At 39.3% G+C, this 20,921-nt stretch overlaps 2 protein-coding genes across 9 annotated transcripts in view; one reads left to right on the top strand and one right to left on the bottom strand.

Moving 5' to 3' along the window:
- Nucleotides 1-7,338: 7,338 nt before the first annotated feature.
- On the bottom strand, nucleotides 7,339-9,650 carry LOC114464477 (transcription factor Adf-1-like). Its single transcript, XM_028448710.1, has 4 exons — nucleotides 8,972-9,650; nucleotides 8,250-8,483; nucleotides 7,910-8,077; nucleotides 7,339-7,736 (listed from the first exon to the last, which is right to left on the bottom strand). The coding sequence occupies exons 1-4, from the start codon at nucleotides 9,099-9,101 to the stop codon at nucleotides 7,492-7,494; spliced, it is 777 nt and encodes a 258-aa protein (XP_028304511.1). The 5' UTR covers nucleotides 9,102-9,650; the 3' UTR covers nucleotides 7,339-7,491.
- LOC114464461 (metal transporter CNNM4-like) overlaps nucleotides 9,246-20,921 on the top strand; it is a 35,953-nt gene continuing 24,277 nt past the window's right edge. For 2 of the 8 annotated variants that reach the window (XM_028448681.1, XM_028448682.1), the window contains exons 1-4: nucleotides 9,257-10,848; nucleotides 13,416-13,559; nucleotides 14,193-14,327; nucleotides 16,804-16,973. In XM_028448681.1, coding sequence (XP_028304482.1) covers nucleotides 9,447-10,848; nucleotides 13,416-13,559; nucleotides 14,193-14,327; nucleotides 16,804-16,973 — 1,851 coding nt within the window. In that variant the 5' untranslated portion in view covers nucleotides 9,257-9,446. Of the gene's footprint in view, nucleotides 10,849-13,415; nucleotides 13,560-14,192; nucleotides 14,328-16,803; nucleotides 16,974-20,921 lie in introns of all 8 variants that reach the window. The other 6 variants (XR_003674206.1, XM_028448683.1, XM_028448686.1 and 3 more) reach the window with 6 other exon arrangements.

Raw genomic sequence — 20,921 nt, forward strand, 5'->3', positions numbered from 1 at the left:
ATAGTAAGTAAGTATAATTTAAAAGGAAAAGAGATCTTTATGAAACCAAAGTTTAGGACAAAGTTAAAGGAGCGTTGCATTTCTGTAATAGGGGTGTCTTTATGGAACAATCTGAGCAAGGATTTAAAAGAATATAAAGCAAATATAAGATTTAAACATCTAATTAAGACAAGTATATTATTAAAATTTAATGAACTCCTCTGAAGTACCATAATGTGGTGGTGTTGTTATTTACCCTTTTTGCTCGTATGTTTTTGTTCTATAGTGTTGTTTTCTGGTTTGGTTGTAATAAAAAGTTAAAGCATGTTCATTTTTCCAGGTACTTTAAATACATTACCTTTGTGGCCACACCAGCCTGTCATTGGCTGATCTCATTAGATCTCAGAAGCTAAGCAGGTCTGGTCCTGGTTAGTAGGTGGATGGAGACCACTGAGAATTCCAGGTGCCACAGTGGAGTGGCAGTCACCCCAGTGGTATCTGTCATTGTGTCCTTGGGCAAGGCACTTCACCCACATTGCCTAGTATGAATGTAGTGTGTGAGTGAGAGTTGGTGGTGGTCAGAGGGGCAGATGCCCACTTTCCGTCAGTCTGTGGCTACAATAGTAGTTTACCACCACTAAGTGTGGAGTGAAAGAATAATCCCTTAATTCTGTAAAGTGACTTTGAGTGTCTATGATAAAGTATATAAAGTATATGAAATTGATGCATTGTTATAATTTTTTTACCATTTTTGAAATTTAAACATTTTTTTACATGTATATTATTCTGTGCTTTGGCTTTTCCAAACTTGTGTTTTCTCTTGTTATTACTGCATTTGTCATTCATGTGTTCAGGATATGACTAGGTGGTTTCTGTTTCCATTAAAGGAGTTCCTGCTTGTTGCTGTTAATAAATGACCTTGTAATGACAAGTGGGACATATTGTTATAAATGAGCTTAGAATCAAATGCTGCGTCAGCGTTTAGCAAGTCTTTTAGTATGTGAAGCAATTGTAGTTTAAGAATCAATAATTTCAGTAAAACAGATGATATTTTCAGTTAAACATCTTGTAATAAGTGCAGGTAAATGTAGTATCTATATAGAGCCAGGAGGTGGTGGTAGAGCTACAGTATAGATGTGCTGTTCCACAGGTTGGACCATGTGAATAGATTGTAAACTTTCCATGTGACCAGCAGTGATTAGAACTCAGTGAAGGAGAACCAGCAGAACAACAAGGATGCTTTAAAAGCACAGAGTCAGTTCAACTCAGACACAGAGTAGCTCATCTGGAGGACTGGGATCATTCCTGGAGGACTGGGACCATTCCTGGAGGACTGGTCTGATGTCACCTGGTTAGTGATGGAGGATGTGAGGGATTGAAGCACTAGAAATAGAAATAGGAAAGTGTTTGTCAGCAATATATAATAACTCTCCTTATGATTGTAACTATATAATTATAACACATACACTTCTTTATGACTGTGTTTACAGTCTCTCTCTCTCTCTCTTTTTATTTACTTGATATTATATGCAGTGCAGAAGTGCTTGTCTTTTAATTCTCCTTTTGCCAAATGTCACAGTACTTTAAATGATTTTTAATGCAAAAACTGAATTTGTTTCAAATGTTTTGTGAAATTAATTTAAATCAGTGGTATGTGTCGTTCTTCACTAATAATATAGCATTAATAATAATAGTAATAACAGCAATACTAAGATGAAAGAATAATATAATCATGATATTGATATCTGAAGGGAAATTAATTAATAATAATAATACAATGAGAATACCAGTAACTACAATATTAAAGGAGTGAACAAGGGTTCATTAGCATGTTAGCTCAGCTTCTGTAACATCTCACAGCTTCTCCATCAGCTGCTCTGCATTTCATTATGAGGTGCATTCACTTTCCTCAGGAGAGTGTGGGAAAATAGAGTCTCTATAGGAAACCCTAACATATGATCCCTGATATCCAGGTTAGAAGAGTGCTTAGATTGATCAGAAAGAGCTGAACTAGTTTGATCTAAAACACTTCTTTATCAAAGTCTCCTCTTTACAGTAGAATATATTCAACCATTAGCAGGAGACAGAAAAATCCCAGGTTGAGTGAAGGCAGCACAGGTGCAGGTGGTTAATTGTTCACCTCTCCTCTCTGTGTGACCTGACTCACTTTGACTTTCACACGTCATTGAACACTAACTAAACCAGATACACAGACTCATTGTGACCCTGTATTGACTGTGTTTGGGGCCAATCAGCATCACTTCTAGATTGTGGATATCCATCAGATGGTACTATTGATATGTTCAACAGTGATAAACAGTGAATGAAAGCTGCTTCAACTGTTTACTGTTATTAACAATTAAACTTCACTTCCTTATTAAGAGATTTTATGAACGCACCTGTTCACTGGTGTTGTGGATTATCCTGCAGCTCCTCCCAGGGTTTTCTCCAGTGCTGTTGAGCGTAGGGGACCCCAATGTTGTAGTGATGGCGCCCCCTACGCTCCGTTTTCAACAACGTAGGGAGATTTTCTGTTGTTTTTTTAATTTTTTTAATCGGTACCATTGTTGCACACTTGGACACAAAGGGACTTACAGGCATTCACGGATTGTTTAAACTCATTTTTTAATCTGAATAACTGAGAAAGACATACATCAGCCTCACCATCTATTTAATACAGGCGATCTGGACGGATGCTCCAGTCTTTACCTGAGGACCCCTGCAGCCCTTTACCTGCCCCTGATGCCAAGAGGGTCCAGCTGTAGAACCTCTACGCTCAGCTCATCCACGCTCATCTCCGGAAGTGACGTCAGGAAATGAAGAAAAAATTACAAAATAAAACCGATAGCATATCCATGTTAGCTAGGCACTTCCGGAAGGTTTCTCTGCATTTTAATACCTTTATTAACCGGATTCCTCAGCAGTGTTACATTGAAAAAACAAAATATAATACACCTCATCAACAACACATAAACTGATCAGCATTTCCGTGAATGATGTTGATTGTCGAGAGACACAATAGTTTTATTTGTGCTGCAGTCCTATCACAACCTCTTTGTTTTAACCTTAAAACGGGGATAAATGTAGGATAAATTCAATGTTTACAAATTCATAGCATTGTTAATACCTTAAAACTTTAAGTGCAACACATGAAGGTAAAATATTTCATCAAGTCCGTTTTATAACTGGCAGTTATGTATAGTATCCTATATATATATATATATATATATATATAGTTGGGGACCTGTGTAAAAGCTATTCTCCTGTGAAATCTGTGTCCTGTTTATGTGCACAGTTCCACAATAGCGTGCTTGAACAAGCTAGAAAACACGCCTGGAGAGCGACAAATTAAATATTTTTATGTCCAATTGTGTCAAAGGCATTTACAAAGTCCTTAAATGGAAGTTAATCTACAGAACTTGAGGAGGGTTTAATTTTATCCTCTAGTGTAGAGAAGTCTTCTAGGCACACAGGATTAAAAGAGGAGCACATTTGGGAGGGAGGTTCAGTTGGAGTTGGGCTTCACAAAGGAAGTGGTTGGATTTTATCTTTCATGTCCCGGGAAAGTAACTGCTGTCTTCCTTACAGAGCACAGGAATAGCCATAGTGGCTTCTTAAGGAACACTTTTATGTACCTTGGCACTATTCTCTGACACACATTAGTAACATTACACACCACAGACGTACTCACATCATTACTAATGATGTGTTGCGTTAGGTTTGTTAATTTTTATTTTCCTAACGGTATTTTTCTTTATAACATTGTGGATACAGAGCATTTAGTGAAAGTCACTGAGAGGTTGATCTACATTAAAACATCTACTGACGTCTGTAGTAAAGTTCCCTGAATACAAACCTGTGGCAAATGTAAAGGGTAAAAAGTCAATTTAAAAGAATACACATTTATGGCTCAACATTGACTTTACGTTGTTTAATACTGTAATATAGGTGAATGTATAAAAGTAACTCAAGGTTTACATACTCAGGGTTGATTAACCCACTTCATACCAGCTGTAATAGAATCAGATAAACAGAGTTTCCCATCATGGGGTATGTTGACCCAGAGTTTATGGATAAACTCAGAGTTTGTTAACCCTCCTTTATGGAACACAACCCTGGACAGATTGTCAAAGGTTTTCTGAGGACCAATCAGGAGCTATTGGCTGCACCTGTGAAGTTCTCCTTCAGCTGACTCCAATCAGTAGCTCAGAGTCTATATAAGGGGGGGCAGAGCCCTCGCTCAGTGTAGTGTGTGCTATCAGAGGGTCAACACATATTATTGCAAGTTACAACCAATTTTACAAGTAATGCCTCGTCAAATGATGTCACTATCAAACTATGACCCCGCCTACATTTTCTTACGGTGGCCAGGATAATTGGATTGACCATTTTAATGCAAACGCTGGAACTTTGAACGGCAGGAGAGGAGAGAAAACAATAGTCTGAACTTTATGTGGAAAAATACGAATACCTCTGGTGAATATGTCAATACAACATAGTAATGTTTAAGTAAAAACAATAAAAAAAAAAAAACTAAAAAAATCAACATACATAGAAATTAAGGGTGAAAATCGGGGGAAAAAACAAAATTGGGGAACGTAAATGTATTCATGATTACCAACCACACAAGGGGTTACAATTTTTGTTCACATAAGACAGCAAAATTAATCAATTAATCAAGCTCTAATAAATAAAAATGATGAATGGTGGATCTTGCAATGCAGGGTTTATTTATACCAGGGGTCTGCAACCTGTGGCTCTGGAGCCTCATGTGGCTCAGCATTATCTTGTCTCCTTTGGTAAAGGATTTCTTATGCTGCCTTTACACCAAATGCGTTTTTTGCGGGACCGTTCGCATGTATCGCGCGAAACCTTCCGCAGGATTCGCAGGATCAAAAATGTTTCCCTATTTGCTTCATATTCGCATCTGAAGCGAAGCTCCGCCCACCAGACTCCCAAAAAGGCGGCAACCAAGCTCTGTTTCTTTTCACACCCAACTATGGAGGACCCCAGGAAAATCACTGCACTTTACCTCTTTTTGAAGAGGAACAGCCGTCAAAACGCACGACGCCGGCATTCCTGGATTCACCAGGTGTTTCACTGCCTGCTCCAGGAGCTTCGCCTGGATGATGACCGCTTCTAGCGGTACCTGTGACTGATCGTTGCCCAATTAGATGACCTGCTGGGTCGGATTGGCCCACGGATCTCCCGGCAGGACACCAACTACCGGCGTTCTATCTCTGCATCCGCACGGCTGTCCATCTGTAAGTTTCATTAACCGAAGATGCCATTGCCATGATTCATCAGACATATCGCTCAAATACACAATAAAGATAGATACTTCATTAAAATGTTTGTCCTCTTTAGACACCTATTCTGGGAAATAAGGCCTGCCTCATTCATATTATTTATTGTTAGTAATTAATATATTATTTAAGTAATAATTCACAAATCATTATTTATTTACTATTGGTAATTATTTTCGTCTGAAGAAACCTATTCTGGGAGATTAGACCTGCTTCATTAATATTATGTGTTGTTTCTAATTTCTTTAATATGAAGCAATCATAAATCATTATGTACTAATAATTATTGTCCTCTGGCTACACCTATTCTGGGAAATAAGGCCTGCCTCATTAATATTGTTTATTGTTGATAATTAATATATTATTTAAGTAATAATTCACAAATCATTATTTATTTACTATTGGTAATTATTTTCCTCTGAAGAAACCTATTCTGGGAGATTAGGCCTGCTTCATTAATATTATGTATTGTTTATAATTTATTTAATATGAAGTAATCATAAATCATTATGTACTAATAATTATTGTCCTCTGGAGACACATTGTGGGAGATAAGGCGTGTTCTCTCGCTCTCATTTCTCCCTCTTTTATGCACACACCCACATTATGTATATTTGATCATCAATCGATCTAATCTTTTCTGTGTCGTTCACCGTGCAGGTACCTGGCCACAGGTGACTCCTTCAGGACCATAGCAAACAGCTTCCGTGTTGGGGTCTCCACCGTCTCCATCATTGTGCCTGAGGTTGCAGCTGCTATCTGGGACTGCCTAGTGGAGGAGTTCATGGCTGTTCCCACCACGGAGGAGTGGAAGTCTATTGCTGAGACCTTTGAGGCAAAGTGGAATTTCCCTCTCTGCTGTGGAGCACTTGATGGAAAACATGTTGTCCTTAAAGCCCCCCCCCCCAAGTCAGGATCCATGTTCTACAACTACAAGGGAACATATTATTTAGTTCTCCTTGCAGTTGTAGATGTAAATTATTGTTTCCAGGTGATTGATGTCGGGGGCTACAAGTGATGGAGGGATCCTCTCGTCAACTGCACGTTTGGTCAGGCTCTCCGGGCCGGCACCCTCCCCTTGCCTGCAGACCAGACACTGCCAGGAGCAGACCACCGTGGGCCACAGCCACACACGTTTTTTTGCTGATGAGGCATTTCCACTCAGGAAAAACCTCATGAGGCCATTTCCTGGGTGCAACATCCCAAGAGAGCAGAAAATTTTCAATTACCGTCTGTCCCGGGCTCGTATGGTGGTGGAAGACGCCTTTGGCATCCTCTCCTCTCAGTGGAGAATGTACAGACGTGCCATGGAGGTCAGGGTAGATGTTGCAGAGAAATGTGTGAAGGCAACCTGTGTTCTGCACAACTTCCTGCGACACACATCTACCACAGCCAGGGCGAACAATCCGACTGCTGAGGTGGAGCCACTGCCAGGACTGGGGAGAGTTGCCGCCAACTACTCTGGACGGGAGGCCATCAGGGTGCGAGAGGTCTTCACGTCATACTTCTCTGCAGAGGGAGCTGTTCCGTGGCAAGACAGCAGGCTGTCATAGTGCACCAGCGCACACAAAACGGCTCTTTTAAGAGCCAACCACATACGTCTATAGAGCATACTTCCTACTGCATTAACATGTGTATAATAAATATGGATAATTGGGGGAGAGACATTTGCCATCTTCATTTTTAACCAGACATAAACAATCCATGAAACCTCACCTCAGAAATTCAGTTAAGGCATTAAAGGTCTCACAGAGACATAAGGAGACTCTAAATTCTTATATGAACATTATATATAACCTTGATGTGGAGTACACATATAGATGTTTAGATGCATTGGTAAAAAATACAAAGAAAGCGAATGTCAACTTGAAAATGTGATTTTACTCAACAGTCCTTAAAGAACATTATTTACATGAGCTTTATAATACCTCGATTTTAAACAAACTATTATATTAACTTTATAATACCTCGATTTTAAACAAACTATTATATTAACTTTATAATACCTCAATTTTAAACAAACTATTCACATGAACTTTATAATACCTCAATTTTAAACAAACTATTCACATGAACTTTATAATACCTCAATTTTAAACAAACTATTTACATTAACTTTATAAAACTTCGAAATAAACTATTTACAATGTGATTCCTACCATGCAAAGAGTGCCCCCACCCCACCCCACCCAGCCAAATCTAAAACCTATTCAAAATTTTCTAAATTTAGAGTCACCGGAAGATTGTCAACAAGTACTTTGTACATTTGTAATTTTACAAACTCCCTGTTTTCTGGGGGCACTCTTTGCAGGGTAGGAAGCAGGCTTTTTAAAAACATTTCATCTGCCGACATAGGTGGTGGTGGAGAAGGAGGAGGTCTTCTGAGGGCCTCCATGATGACCAGGTCCATCTCACTTGGGCCTTGGCTGGGTCTCTTCTTTGCCCTCCTTCCTTTAAAGAAACATATATTAATAGCTTATCAAGTCACTGTTACTTAAATACGATCATAGATATATTTTAATTAATCGAGGTAATGATCAACATTGTCATCACTGATATACCAAGCATTTAAAGATACATTGTATTTATAACAGAATGCAAAACAACTTCTGTTATGATCATACCAGATGGTTTGGCTGCACTTGATCCTGCAGGAGATGCTGCTGCAGCATTAGCAGGAACCCTTGCAACAGCAGCAGCACCCCCATCAGCACCTCCAGCCTCCACATCAGCACCACCAGCATCCTCTCCTTCGCCCTCACCTTCTGCTTCCTCTCCCTCATTGTTTACCTCTGAGTGACAACAAACATGAGATATGAAATATTACTATACATTTTAAATCATGATACTAGATTTTTATCCCCCCCCCACCCACACTAGAAGAAGCCCTATTGTGCATAAAGGTCTGATTATGAAGCAGATACATTTTTCTATATGTATATATGTCTGCACTGATAAACAAACCTCCAGTCTCTGATGGATGACCATACTCTGCAGCCCTGTCTTCCTCAACCCCCTGCACCATGTTGCTGCTGGTGTCTCTCGGTGAAATGAAGGGGTCGAGGAAGGACATGACCGCAGAGTATTTCCACCTTTTTGATGGCCCTGCAGCTGACCCACTCCTTTTCTCCTGACACTTTCTTTTCTCCTTTAAGTAAGTGTCTCTCAGGCCCTTCCACCTTTTACGGCAGAGATCCGCTGTCATAAACAGCAGAAAAATAAACAATAATATGTATACAACGGTATAACATATATCAATCCTTACTAAATAAAATAAAATGTTTTTATTAATTTATATATTGCCACTCTAAATTTAATTGATGACGTTTGTTTTATAAATATGAAATAGTGTATCAATATTATGTAATATACATGTACAGACTGTATATATAAAAATTGTGCAGAATTTATATTGAGTGTGTATTGTAAAAATAGTAATATAAGTTAAATATTTTTTGTGTGTGATATTATGTAGATAACCTGGTTTTTTATGTTGTGATGGTGAAATAAGCTTTGCTTCAACCTATACCCTTTCGGCTGAAGAATTGAACTACTGGGTGTTGTTTGTTCTGTACTTGTTTATGAAGACTATAAAACGGCGGTAAAATGACACAGCGGCCATTAGCTGCAAATCCTAGCTCATTGCCGACTTTCAAAGATGAAAACTACAGAGAAAGAAGATTTACCTGCTAGTCCCACCGCTTCGCCGATCGTCCTCCACGCCAGGTCCTTCTTGGTCCGGTCCCGGTACCAATAACTGGCTGTGTTGTACAGCTCAGGGTGGTCACACACCGCTACGATTAGCTTGTCATCCATGTTTGAATAGGTGGGTGGACTGGTTTCCGCGTTGACGGCATGACGTCTTTGCCAACAAGGACTCTGATTGGCGTTCGCGCCTGCGCGTCACGCGAAACTGCCGCTGGAGTTCAATATTTTCAACTCAAGTGAACGGCGAATAACGTGAAATCATCATCTTTTCAGTCCATCTTAAAAGAGAAACAGCTGGTCGACCTTAAATATTACCAGTAGAGGCGCTTGATCCCTCTTTGAAGGTGACGCCAAAGCTTCCCATTGGTCAAAACTCTGCATTTAAACGAGGGGTGTGCTCATGAAAAGCCGTTAATAACGTCAGTTCACCTGTTGGCAGAAAGCGACACAAACATGGCGATAGACTGGAGTGGAGCAGGGTTCACGCTAACTTTATTCATGTTTTCTTGTATTTTTGCAGGCATACGGACCGAAGCGGCGGTTTCAGACACTAGAAATGTCACTCAAATACTCGGCATGAGGCTGGAGAAGAGCGAAAAACCCGCGGAGACCACCGTGAAGGGAGTTATTCAGGTGACCGAGGGAAGCCCCATCCTCGTCAGGTTCTACGGGCTCCACCTGTTCCCTAACAGCTCGGAAATCATCACCTTCGCCGAGCTGTATTCAAGCGAGGAAGAGGACGATGATCTTGGCGCCATAGAAGTGTCACTGAACAGAACCTGTCCCGAACACACTAAGGATATAGTGGTGAATGGCCCCATGGAAGTGAGTAACCAGAAAACAGCCGGAGTAGTCAGTCTCAACGTCAAACAGCTCCGAAAAAGCGAGGCGGTTAAAGTGTTCGGGCTGTGTGTGCTGGACCGGGCCGAGCAGAAGTGGCTGCTGCTGGATGAGAAGGACGGTAGACTGCGGGTGGTGGAGGTGAAGAAGTCCCTGTTGCCCATCTGGCTGCAAGTGATCCTCATCGCCTTCCTGTTGGTGCTGTCCGGGATGTTTAGTGGACTCAACCTGGGTCTGATGGCTCTGGACCCTATGGAGCTCCGTATTGTGCAGAGCTGTGGAACTGAGAAGGAGAAGAAGTATGCTAGAAAGATAGAACCCATCCGCAGGAAAGGGAATTATCTTCTCTGTTCACTACTTCTAGGCAACGTCCTGGTTAACACCACCCTCACCATTCTCTTGGATGACCTGATTGGCTCTGGGTTAGAGGCGGCGGTCGCGTCCACCTGTGTCATCTTTGGGGAGATCATCCCCCAGGCCCTGTGCTCTCGGAACGGCCTGGCTATTGGAGCCAACACAATCCTGGTCACCAAGTTATTCATGTTGCTTACCTTCCCTCTGTCCTGGCCCATAAGCAAGATCCTGGACTGCGTGCTGGGCCAGGAGATCGGCACCGTGTACAACCGAGAGAAGCTGGTGGAGATGCTGAAAATCACCGAGCCCTACAACGACCTGATCAAGGAGGAGCTCAACATGATCCAAGGGGCCCTGGAGCTGAGGACCAAAACGGTGGAGGACGTGATGACACCAGTCAGCAACTGCTTCATGATCCACAGCGACGCAGTGCTGGACTTCAACACCATGTCAGAGATCATGAAGAGTGGATACACCAGGATACCCGTGTATGAAGATGAACGCTCCAACATCGTGAACGTCCTCTTTGCCGTGGATCTAACCTTCGTGGACCCAAATGACTGCATCCCCCTGAAGACCATCACCCAGTTCTACAACCACCCAGTCCACTTTGTCTTCCATAACACAAAGCTGGACTCCATGCTGGAGGAGTTCAAGAAAGGTTTGTGGTAATCTTTTCTGCATTGATTGTGACTTTCTCTGCTGATGATGTGAGGAGGTCTCTCTGGTTGCTAGGTAACAGAGGATTGGGATGTGCTTGTTGGAAGCCTCAGGATCAACAATGGAAGATTCAACTTCATTCTCGTGTTTGTTCTTTTGTCGTCCATTTCTCTCTTTCATTTCCCACAAAGGGTCATCACATACATCAATAGAAATAATTTTATAAATTTAGAGAATTTCAACCAATTTATCTCTCAAAAACTCATGACTTCATTGCACAGTATTCAGTGTCAGACTCTGGCTTCAATTTTATAAAGTCATGTTTTTTTTACAGCAAGTCAGCATAGCTCAAAGTGCCGTTACTATAAAAAAAAAAAAAAAACTTGCTCTAACATGTAATTGCTGTGGTAGCTGTCTTGTTTCTGAGTTAACAACATCTGTCCATGTATTAAAGACATGGGTCCTGAATTTATTTATTTATTTTTTAAAGTGAACATGTTTTAGTGACGTCACAAAAATATCATTAGTTGTGAGATTATTTTTGGTTAAGATTTGAGAAAAACTTAAGTGAGTCCCTGAAAAGCAAAGTTGGAGGTCTTTGTCAAAACAGATGTTATCTATTCACGGAAAACGTAATTACCTCAGTTGTAATTTGAATAATACAAATAATTGTATTTCTAACTCTGCTTTAAAACATCCTCATGCACCATCGTACTTGGTTATTTATTACCATACTGGTGCGCATTGCTCATTGTCACAGCTCACTGAGCTCAGTGATTATATCAAGAAAAATACCGAGGAAAATGTGTTTTCCTTCTCAACAATTTTATACAGACCCCATCATTCCCGGGCCGTGCTTCAGTTTATTTTCACTCTTTAATAAAAGGTATTTCGTAAAGTTAGAAGCTGTATTTAGTGACCCCATCTTGATGATATCACACAGTAATCTTATTTATTGCTCAACATATCTAGCAAACAACAGTAGATTGCTGCTGCAGTGTGTGTGCAGTGTGCACAGACTTTAACGTGTCAGGATTTCACCAGTGCATCAAACTTAATGTGAATGTGTGCAACCCTTGCTCAAGATCAAGAATTTGCATTATAACAGCAAAGATAGGCCTTTGATATTTCTCCTTTGCTTAACGTCCTCCTCAAAGTGAATGGTTCTACAAATCAACATATCTCTAGGAATTTTAAAACAGAAAAAGTGTGAAATGGTTACAAAGCCACCTGTAAGGGTTTACGATTAAAATAAACCATCTTATAGGCTACAATTAAAGAACCTAGAGTATTTAGGGTTAGAATGAAATCATTTTCATTTTTTAACCTCGGTAATTAAAATCTTCATTCAAAAAGTAAAATTTTCTATGTTTATCACTTCCAAACATCCATAGAGGCGAGTGACGATAATACGCATAAGGGGATGATCTTAAGGTATGTCAACAATGCTACAGTTTTTGGTGACTCTTTTTTTAGCACTTTATAGCTGTGCCCGTCAGGGAGCCCATGCACTTTGCCTCACTTTTCTGTCAGCATTGTTAATAATTCAAAACCATCAAGTCCAGACAGCGTTCATCAGCACTCGTGAAGGCCTAAACAGGGTGTGTTATGTGCACGTGTCTCTTTGTGTCGTACAGTGCAACTCGTGACCAAAGTCCGGACCCAACCTTGGCTATAATGACTTGTACACATTAACAATCTATTTGTGGTGCAAGCAAAGGGTGGGGGCGGATGGGTTCATGTTAGTAGGGAGTTTTTATTATAGTTGCTCATTATGATTGAAGGCTTTGGGGATTGTCTCTAGTTTCTGACGTGTTTACCTGACAATGCCTGCGTATCATAATCAGTGTCCATCATAATGTATGTGATCAAAAACAAGGTAAAAGACGGCTTTTGTTCCAGAGTCGTGATGTAGCAACTGAAAAAGCTTAGTCGCCTTAATGCTTGTACCGTAATCTTGGTACATATGGCAATTATTGGCTTAAGGAATGAAGGGTTTATGATGAGCAGATAACTAGACAAACAAGCTCACAATGCTGTGGTGTAGGTGTTGTAGCCTTACCATCGAAGTTCACGTTACGATACTATAGACGACCGAGCTCGCAATAACGATAACGTGATATTTTTGTGAAGAAAAAAAGTGAGAAATAAACTACTGTTAGAAATAATAAGTGTTGTTATTTGACATTAACTCTGGACAGACATGCATATTTACTCTGGGTATGACCTTTTCAACTCTCGCAATACCACTCATACCCTTAACTATACATCTTGGGATGTATAGTTACCATTCTTCTACTTGTAAGTTGGAAATCCCCCTTCAATTAAACTTTTTTTTGCTTTGCTACTGTGTTTTATACTCTATTTTGGTGCATCTCAGTCTTCCCTTAGTCGTATCCAACTTGTGCAGAATACTGTAGCCTTAGTACTGCCTAAACAAGTAACCCTTCTTGATGTAAACACACAACTCAAATCTCTCGTTTTCTCTACAAGTGTACATCTACTGAATGCAAATCTTTGAATAATAACTGCTATTCCAACTAGTTATCCTTTTGTTTTCCACTTTAGGAAAGTCTCACCTGGCTATTGTCCAAAAGCTGAACAACGAGGGGGAGGGGGATCCTTTCTACAAAGTGTTGGGATTGATCACCTTGATGGATGTTATTGAGAAGATTATCAAGTCGGAGATCTTGGATGAATTCGATCTTTACAGTAAGTTTTTCTGCTGTCTTTTTGGCTTCTCACTCAGTGTGTTTTTAAAGGCATGAAGCTATCGAGCTATGCTAACAAATTATTAAGGAGCTTTCTCGTCTTGTCTGAGAGTATATAAAGGATTAAAAACAAACTTTTGACCAATTTTATCCGACTCTGTCTTTATAATTGCCTCTTTTGCAAAATGATGCCTATTGATGTAGTTCATTTGACTCAACAAGGACAATTACATTGGATCAGAAAATATTTTCAGCTAATTTACCTCGTGCGTCTCCTGCTTTTCACCCACTGTCAATCTCCTTTTTCTGGGGGACAGTTGCTGGAAAAAAAGTTGCGCATGGACAGAATACTTTGTTGGATTTTTATCTAGTTAATGTGCCTACATGCTATATTAGCTCAATTGTCAATCAGATTATCTGGGTTCTGTATTAAAGCTGCGGAAAGTCGAATTCCAGCAGAGCTAAACTGTTTACATGCATATAGGGCAATAGTTCTTTGAAGTCGTAGTTAAAAATTCAATGTTAATGTTAGCACTGTGGGAAACGAAAAGAAACTGGTTCAGATATAAATACCAATAGTCTTTATTCATAGATATTTGATTGTAATCTAAGTTACCTTTGGTGTGTCACTCAGCTGACAACCGCACCAGGAAAAAGGTGGCACCCAATAAGAACAAGAGAGACTTCTCCGCCTTCAAGCACAAGAGTGAATCCAAAGTGAAGATCTCTCCTCAGCTTTTGTTGGCCACCCATCGCTTCCTGGCAACAGGTGAGGAACAAAGCAACACAAACGGAAAATAAAAACACACCTTATGGCCAAGTGATTGTTTTTAAACTGTAGGTCCATGAGGAAACGCACATTAAAAGGCATCACAATTTAGTCCTCTAAGCAATGTAATGTATCATACAGCGAATCAGCTGTTCTGTTGGGAAGAAAAAGAAAAAAAAATGGACGTAGTTCATTTTTGTGTTTATCCTAATTTTGCTAGCATTTGGTAGCATAAATTACCCTAATGCAGCATAGCATAATAAAGTAGAAAGGCATTTGCTATAACATTAGGTTTGTGTAAAATAATGCTGAAGAACACAAAGTGGCAATGTATAGCATGACAAAACATGAGCTAGCTAAAATTAGCACAACCTAATTAATTTGAGATTTGTTTGTAACATAAAGCATGCTAACATTAGCCCAGTGGACCTTTAAATGTAAATGGAAACACTCCTTGATTTGAGTGACTCACATGAACTTGCATGTTTTAGATTTGAACGTCCTGTGTCTGCCTCTCCCAACCTCTGCACACAAACACATGCTGGACAAGATGCTGACACTACTTAAATTCATGGTGCAAGTTGTTGAGTTAGCACGCGTTGGCCGGCCTTCCCCTGCCAAAAGCAGTAATGTAAGCTAGCATGATGTAGCACTTCCTCTCCCACATAGTGTGGTATGTACTGTGGGAGTATCGCATCACCGTCTGCTCACTTGATTTGGGTTTGCTTTTTCATAATTTTTCCATCTTGATTCATTATGCAGGAATTGGACTATTTTAGTTTTCCAGAAGGTTTGTTTTCTCTAGATCATGTGTGACGAATCCCATATTTGTTTGCCCTCATTTTACGTGTCCAAGAATGCATATTTATATTTCCTAGCCAATATTTCACATTAGACAGTTGGCCTCTCAAACTAATTTTGCACAGGGAATGTATTTTTACATCACTTTGGGAACAGACCATCAAGCTTTGCCAGTTTGTTGAGTTTCTGTTTTTGTTTTTTCTTTCTGCTAAAACAACAATGGAAAACAAAGGAAATACTGCAGAAAATCATTTGGTAAAGGTTGTGTAAAGTTTATTATTCTAGTGCAGAGGTTGAACTTGTGACCTAATATGTAAACATGAGTGAATGGACTTTGTTTGTCTTGTGGATGATGATTACCATCGTTGGTTGTATATGCTCACCACTCTCTGTGTGTGCTGCGGTTTAGTTTGCAGGGTGCACCGCTTCTTTGTTTTTAGTTTGGGTGGGGTCCGGGCATTCATAACTGAGTTCTGATTGCAAAAACCAGGCTTAACTTAGTTGAGTAATGAATGTAAAGCCAATATGCCTCAGGACTTCATTTATATACATACGACAAGTCGAATACATCAACTTCTCTCTGTACATGTGCTGATACTCAACTCAAGCAATAGAAGACAACTCAACTGAACGACTCTTATTTGTATCCTTTATTAGTAGGAATGAGAGGCGATTTGGAAGCTGCATGTGCAATAAAAAGCACTTTAAACGCATGCTTTTTTAAGGCTGTTAGTAACTTCTTGCACAACAACGTGAATATGCGGTATAAACAAAATGATGTGTAACCATTACCATTAGGCCTGGGAAATATATTGAACTTAAAGATATATCGAGATTTCTATATTGGCGATATGGAAAATTCCAATATCGCTTAAAATGTTGTATTATAATACTCATTTTAGGAGTTGCTTATTTGACTACTTCTCTGAATAGCTTGAAAAACACAGTTTGATGGATTGCTGAGTGTGTCCTAAACCAGACCTACCCCTAAACAAGCCACACTATAGAACTCACTCACACATGCTGTCCCTTATAGGAGAAAAAGCCAAAAGTGGCACATTATGTACACCTGTTTGTCAATAAATGTCACTGTATGGCATTTTGCATCAACCAAGAATTATCTTTCTGGTAAGACTTTATTGAGTTAAAAATATTGAGATTTATATTGTGTATTGCCATTTTGAGAAAAAAATATTGAGATATAGATTTTGGTCATTATCGCCCAGCCCTAGCTCCAACACACAGAACTAATCTATGACGTATTTGAGGGATTTCAGAGTAAATTTATCTCTTAAACAGCTCTCAGCAATTTGGCCAGCAGTACTTGAAAATTGTATAAACTATATCATCTTAACTAGCCTTCATGGGTAGAGGTTAGACTAGTTTACAGTGCTACTCAGGAATTGGAGAATCTTGGACTCATCAGACCTTCAACACACACTGAATGTAATGGGTTCTGATTCACACTTTACAATATGTGAGCAACACATTTTGTTTTTAAAGCCCTTGTAAGGTGTGAGGCTGGAGTGTGAAAAGTGTTCTCACCTGCAGTGTGAATGTTTCTGCTGAGAACATTATGTAATCGTCCACATGTTTTCATACAAACAGCCGAGTGAATAGGCAGATCCATTTGTAACATTGGTAAATGATTGTGTATCTTTTCCATGTCCTGCAGAGGTGAGCTTGTTCAACCCTTCATTGATCTCAGAAAAGGCGCTTTTACGAATTCTTCGCCACCCCAACGTGATCCACGAGATCAAGTTCAACAAAAAAGAGAAACACTCTTCCCACCACTACATCTACCAAAGAGGAAAGGCGGTGGACTACTTCATTCTCATCCTGCAGGTATGCAATGAACTGGGGGAGGAGAGCATGGGATGAATGGCTATTAGTGAGACTTACTGGCAGTGTGATAAACTTTTACATTAAATTTTGTTTTTATGTGAGTTTGTCAGCCTATATATATTATATACCCACATATAAGTAAGTCATTTGATTAGGGGCATATTGGGTACAGTACATTTTTTAACCTTCAAACTAACAGCCACACATTACGTCAGGGTATTTCCAACCTTGGGGTCGTGACTCCATGTGGGGTTGCCTGAAATATCTAGTAATTGATTAAAAGAAATTACTGATTAAAATGATATTTTTCATTTTCTAGATTATTCATTTTCAAATTAAAACACCAAACAAAATCTCAAACAACTGTATTCTATACTTTCACTTCCTCAAATATGAATCCAGTTAAAACATTATCAAAATATTTGAGCTGCTGCATCTCAAAACTAGTGCTACGAACACTATCACAAACATGATCAAAAATTAATTAAAAAAAGACTGGGGTTGCCAGAAATTTGTGATATCAAAGTGGGGTCACGACCTAAAAAAGGTTAGGAACCACTGTATTTAGTAGTTGTCGTGCTGTTATGTGATGAAGAGTTTTCTTCTGCTGTATGATCTTGGCCCAAGTTGACGAGACCTAAAGTAAACCATGTCATTCTTTTTTATTTCTAAGTTGAGTCTATCTATAAGAGCTGTCCAAGCTGTGTCCTAGAGGGCTGCAATCCTGAAGGTTTCAAATGATTCTCTGTACAATCTGACTCTCTTGCACGGCTGTGACCAAGTTTAAACAACTTAAACTTAGACTGTCGCTGTCCATCAGTTTGCATGAACTGTTATAATCTACAAATTTTTCCAGTAATTCAATGATTTTTTTTTTTTCCTCCCTGGTTGATAAAAACGGAATGAAATGGTGAATTTCAGCTGTGCGTGCGGACATATTGAGGATTATAAAAATTCATAAACACAAACTGCTGTAGCTGTTTACTCAGCTTGATCCATACTTGGCTTTCAAAATGTCGGATTCCCGCTGCTTCATCCCAGAATAAAAGATGAGCAACTTGGATAATGAGATCAACCTTTAGGAGAGTGCTCCTCTCCATTCCTTTGACCTTCTACCTTCTGTTGATTCATCAAGGCTCACCTAACAGCACAGCTTGAAAGTTAGGCAGCATCCGTTCATCCCTCTGTCAACCAGTCAATGGTGCCCATATGTTTAATCAACGCAAAGCTCAACAACCTTCAATAAAAGAAACTCTCCTATTTTTTTCCACCTGTAACATAAATAGAACTGCTGTGTTTTTAGCTGCTTTATATTTAACTGTATCTTCTATGCCTCCCACTGAATGGGAAAGTTGCAGCTCCATTGATTTAAACTTGTATTTACTTCACACACATCAGTACCCATTTAGTCCACAATCATTTGCCAAGTCCAGTAATCCTGGGAGCTCTAAAAGCTTTTTGTTGTTCTGTGAGGGAGGCTGAACTCAGGTTTCTGTGGACCTCACACGTGGTCGGTGCCTTTTTAATATCATTATTGTCATGTTTTACTCTGAACACCGTTAGTTTTTATTATTAACTTGGATGAAGAGAAATCCTGTAATGACACTAAAACACCAAAGACGAGCAATTTGGGGTTTCTTGCCACGCATTTGCAAAAGTTTGTTGGAAACATCAGAGAATAGTAACTCTATCAATTATATTCTTTGCCTGTAAATATTTAATTCAAACAAGTGCAGAGTCTAGACACAATTATTTATTTTTCAGGCTTGAGGAAGTTTGCCTATGTTTGACACATTGTGGGAAAACGTTTCTAGGCTCATGTCTTTAGTGTTATTTTATTATGCTGTTTAAAATGACAGCTTTGTTGATGATAAATGAGTTGATTTTTTTACTAACATTTTATTAACTTGTTCTTGTTTTCTTATCTCTGTAGTGCACTAGTATGTTCACATTTCAAAGATGCCTCACAATGCATTTAAAAACAGAGCAAGGAAAATGGTGACGTTTCAACAAATATGAGTTATTGCGCATCTACACACCCTCAGATTAAAATGCTAATAAAGACATCTTAGTATTAGTAGAAAATTAATGTAGTTAAATATGGCAACAATTTAATTGTACATCAAAAGTGGGTAGCAAAATGTAGAATAAAAATCTGGTTTAAATATGTCTTAAGGTCAGGTTATCTATTTGTCTGGGGTATTGAAATATCAAGGGGAGAGCACGGAGATTGAAAATGCAGTCATCCAAGAACAATGTGTTCCTGGTTTTAGATCAACTTTAAAGATGGCGGCACACTCAGTCGCAGTGGCTCAGAGTTCTCCCCTCATCACCAACTACAAAGTACAAACCCACATTCATTGCTGCGGAATGGCGATGCTGCACTTGTGGAGATCTTTATGTAAAAAGGCAGCTCTCTACGCTGCCTTTGGACATAACCGTGCTATGCTAAATGCTATACGTACGTTCACAGTGCATTAGTAAATTGATACTGCGTGCTACGTTCTCTTGCGAGTGGGCGGGATAACACTACAGGCAGGATGACAGCGCTAGAGACAATAAAGAAACATTCTTTTGAGGAAAAATGACAGCTTTTAAAAGATGGGAAACTAACACCTGAGCTACCAGACCTTCAACAAAGGTAAGGTCAGAAAATTGTTCATACTTTCCACAGTGAATGGTACAAAAGGAAGGATTGGCTTCTGAGTTGTTGTTGTCATTTTCTTCCTGTTTCTGAGTTTCCAACAACATAGGATGTGCTGCCGTGTCATGAGATATATCTTGTTGGGAGAGTATGCAGTCTATATTGAATAATTGTTTGTTTCTTTAATGGTGTTTACGATGTTGATTTTGTTTGATTAACACTTGCCAGCCGAAACATATGAAATTGTCATTGATGTCGACATTGGTGGTCTCGATTTGCAACACCCTGCCTACCCAAACCTAGTGCTCACGGCACGTCACTAATCCTTGAGTACTCATCCCACCCTGCACATCACCTGTTCCAGCTGTTAGCCTCAGGAAGGCAGTATAGGACAAAAAAGCCAAAAACAAATTGACTGAAAAATACCACATACCCCAGGGCCGTTGCAATACTGCACTGTGCAATACTGCACTGTGCATTACTGCTATGAAATACAATCTTTTTTTTTCTACTATCAACTGCACAGCACATCAAATGCTGCTACATTAACAATTTTTATTTATGTTGTCTATATAGCAGATTTCATGATTTATGTATGTAGTAATTAAGATCATCTTTGTCACTCTTTTTCTTAAACTTTCTTTTCTTGTTGAGTTTTTAATTGGGTCACAGGCTATAATATCTCGCTGCTGTTAGACAGAACTGTGTGATGTTACAGTGTAACACATGAGCAGTGATCAACATTTTCTTGTCTTGTGCCAAAGTGTAAATGTTATTAGGCAATGGCAAGAGGTGTGACGGTGAAACATCATAACACGTGCAAATGAACACATACACACATTTAAGACCTAAATAACTTCTGTCTTCTGAAGCAAAGGTTGGGGGTTTAGCTCCAAGATTCCATCTGTTGATGTGACAAAGTGTTTGTGGGCAAGATGCTGAACCCTAAATTGCTCCTAATGACAGATTAACACTTGACATTACAGTTCTGTCATTGTATTTGAGTGAATGGGTGAATGTAGCTATTATTATAAAGCTTGGAATTACTTCAGTAATCATTCTAGCTTTATATCGATCAAGTTTGATAGGTTGTATCTCTAGCAGACTAAATAAGAGGGTAAAGAATTTAAATCAACCTGTCGATCAACTGGCCTATTTCATAGGGCCATTCATTCTGGGTGATGAGTCATAGAACAATATTTTGAATTAAAAAATCAGTTTTCTGCAAAGAACTTAGCCTTGGAGACAGGTTGAAGAATAAAAGTCAAAACAAAGACATCTCTATGATGTGGATAATCACAGCC

Source organism: Gouania willdenowi, chromosome 6, assembly GCF_900634775.1.
Source record: "Gouania willdenowi chromosome 6, fGouWil2.1, whole genome shotgun sequence".
Lineage (NCBI taxonomy): Eukaryota > Metazoa > Chordata > Actinopteri > Blenniiformes > Gobiesocidae > Gouania > Gouania willdenowi.

Coding starts and splice junctions, on each gene's coding strand:
- LOC114464477 (XM_028448710.1), bottom strand. CDS start 9,101: ATGGATGACAAGCTAATCGTAGCGGTGTGTGACCACCCTGAGCTGTAC. Junction 8,484..8,971: donor CGAAGCGGTGGGACTAGCAG/GTAAATCTTCTT, acceptor TGTTTATGACAG/CGGATCTCTGCCGTAAAAGG. Junction 7,737..7,909: donor AAGTGCAGCCAAACCATCTG/GTATGATCATAA, acceptor GTTTCTTTAAAG/GAAGGAGGGCAAAGAAGAGA.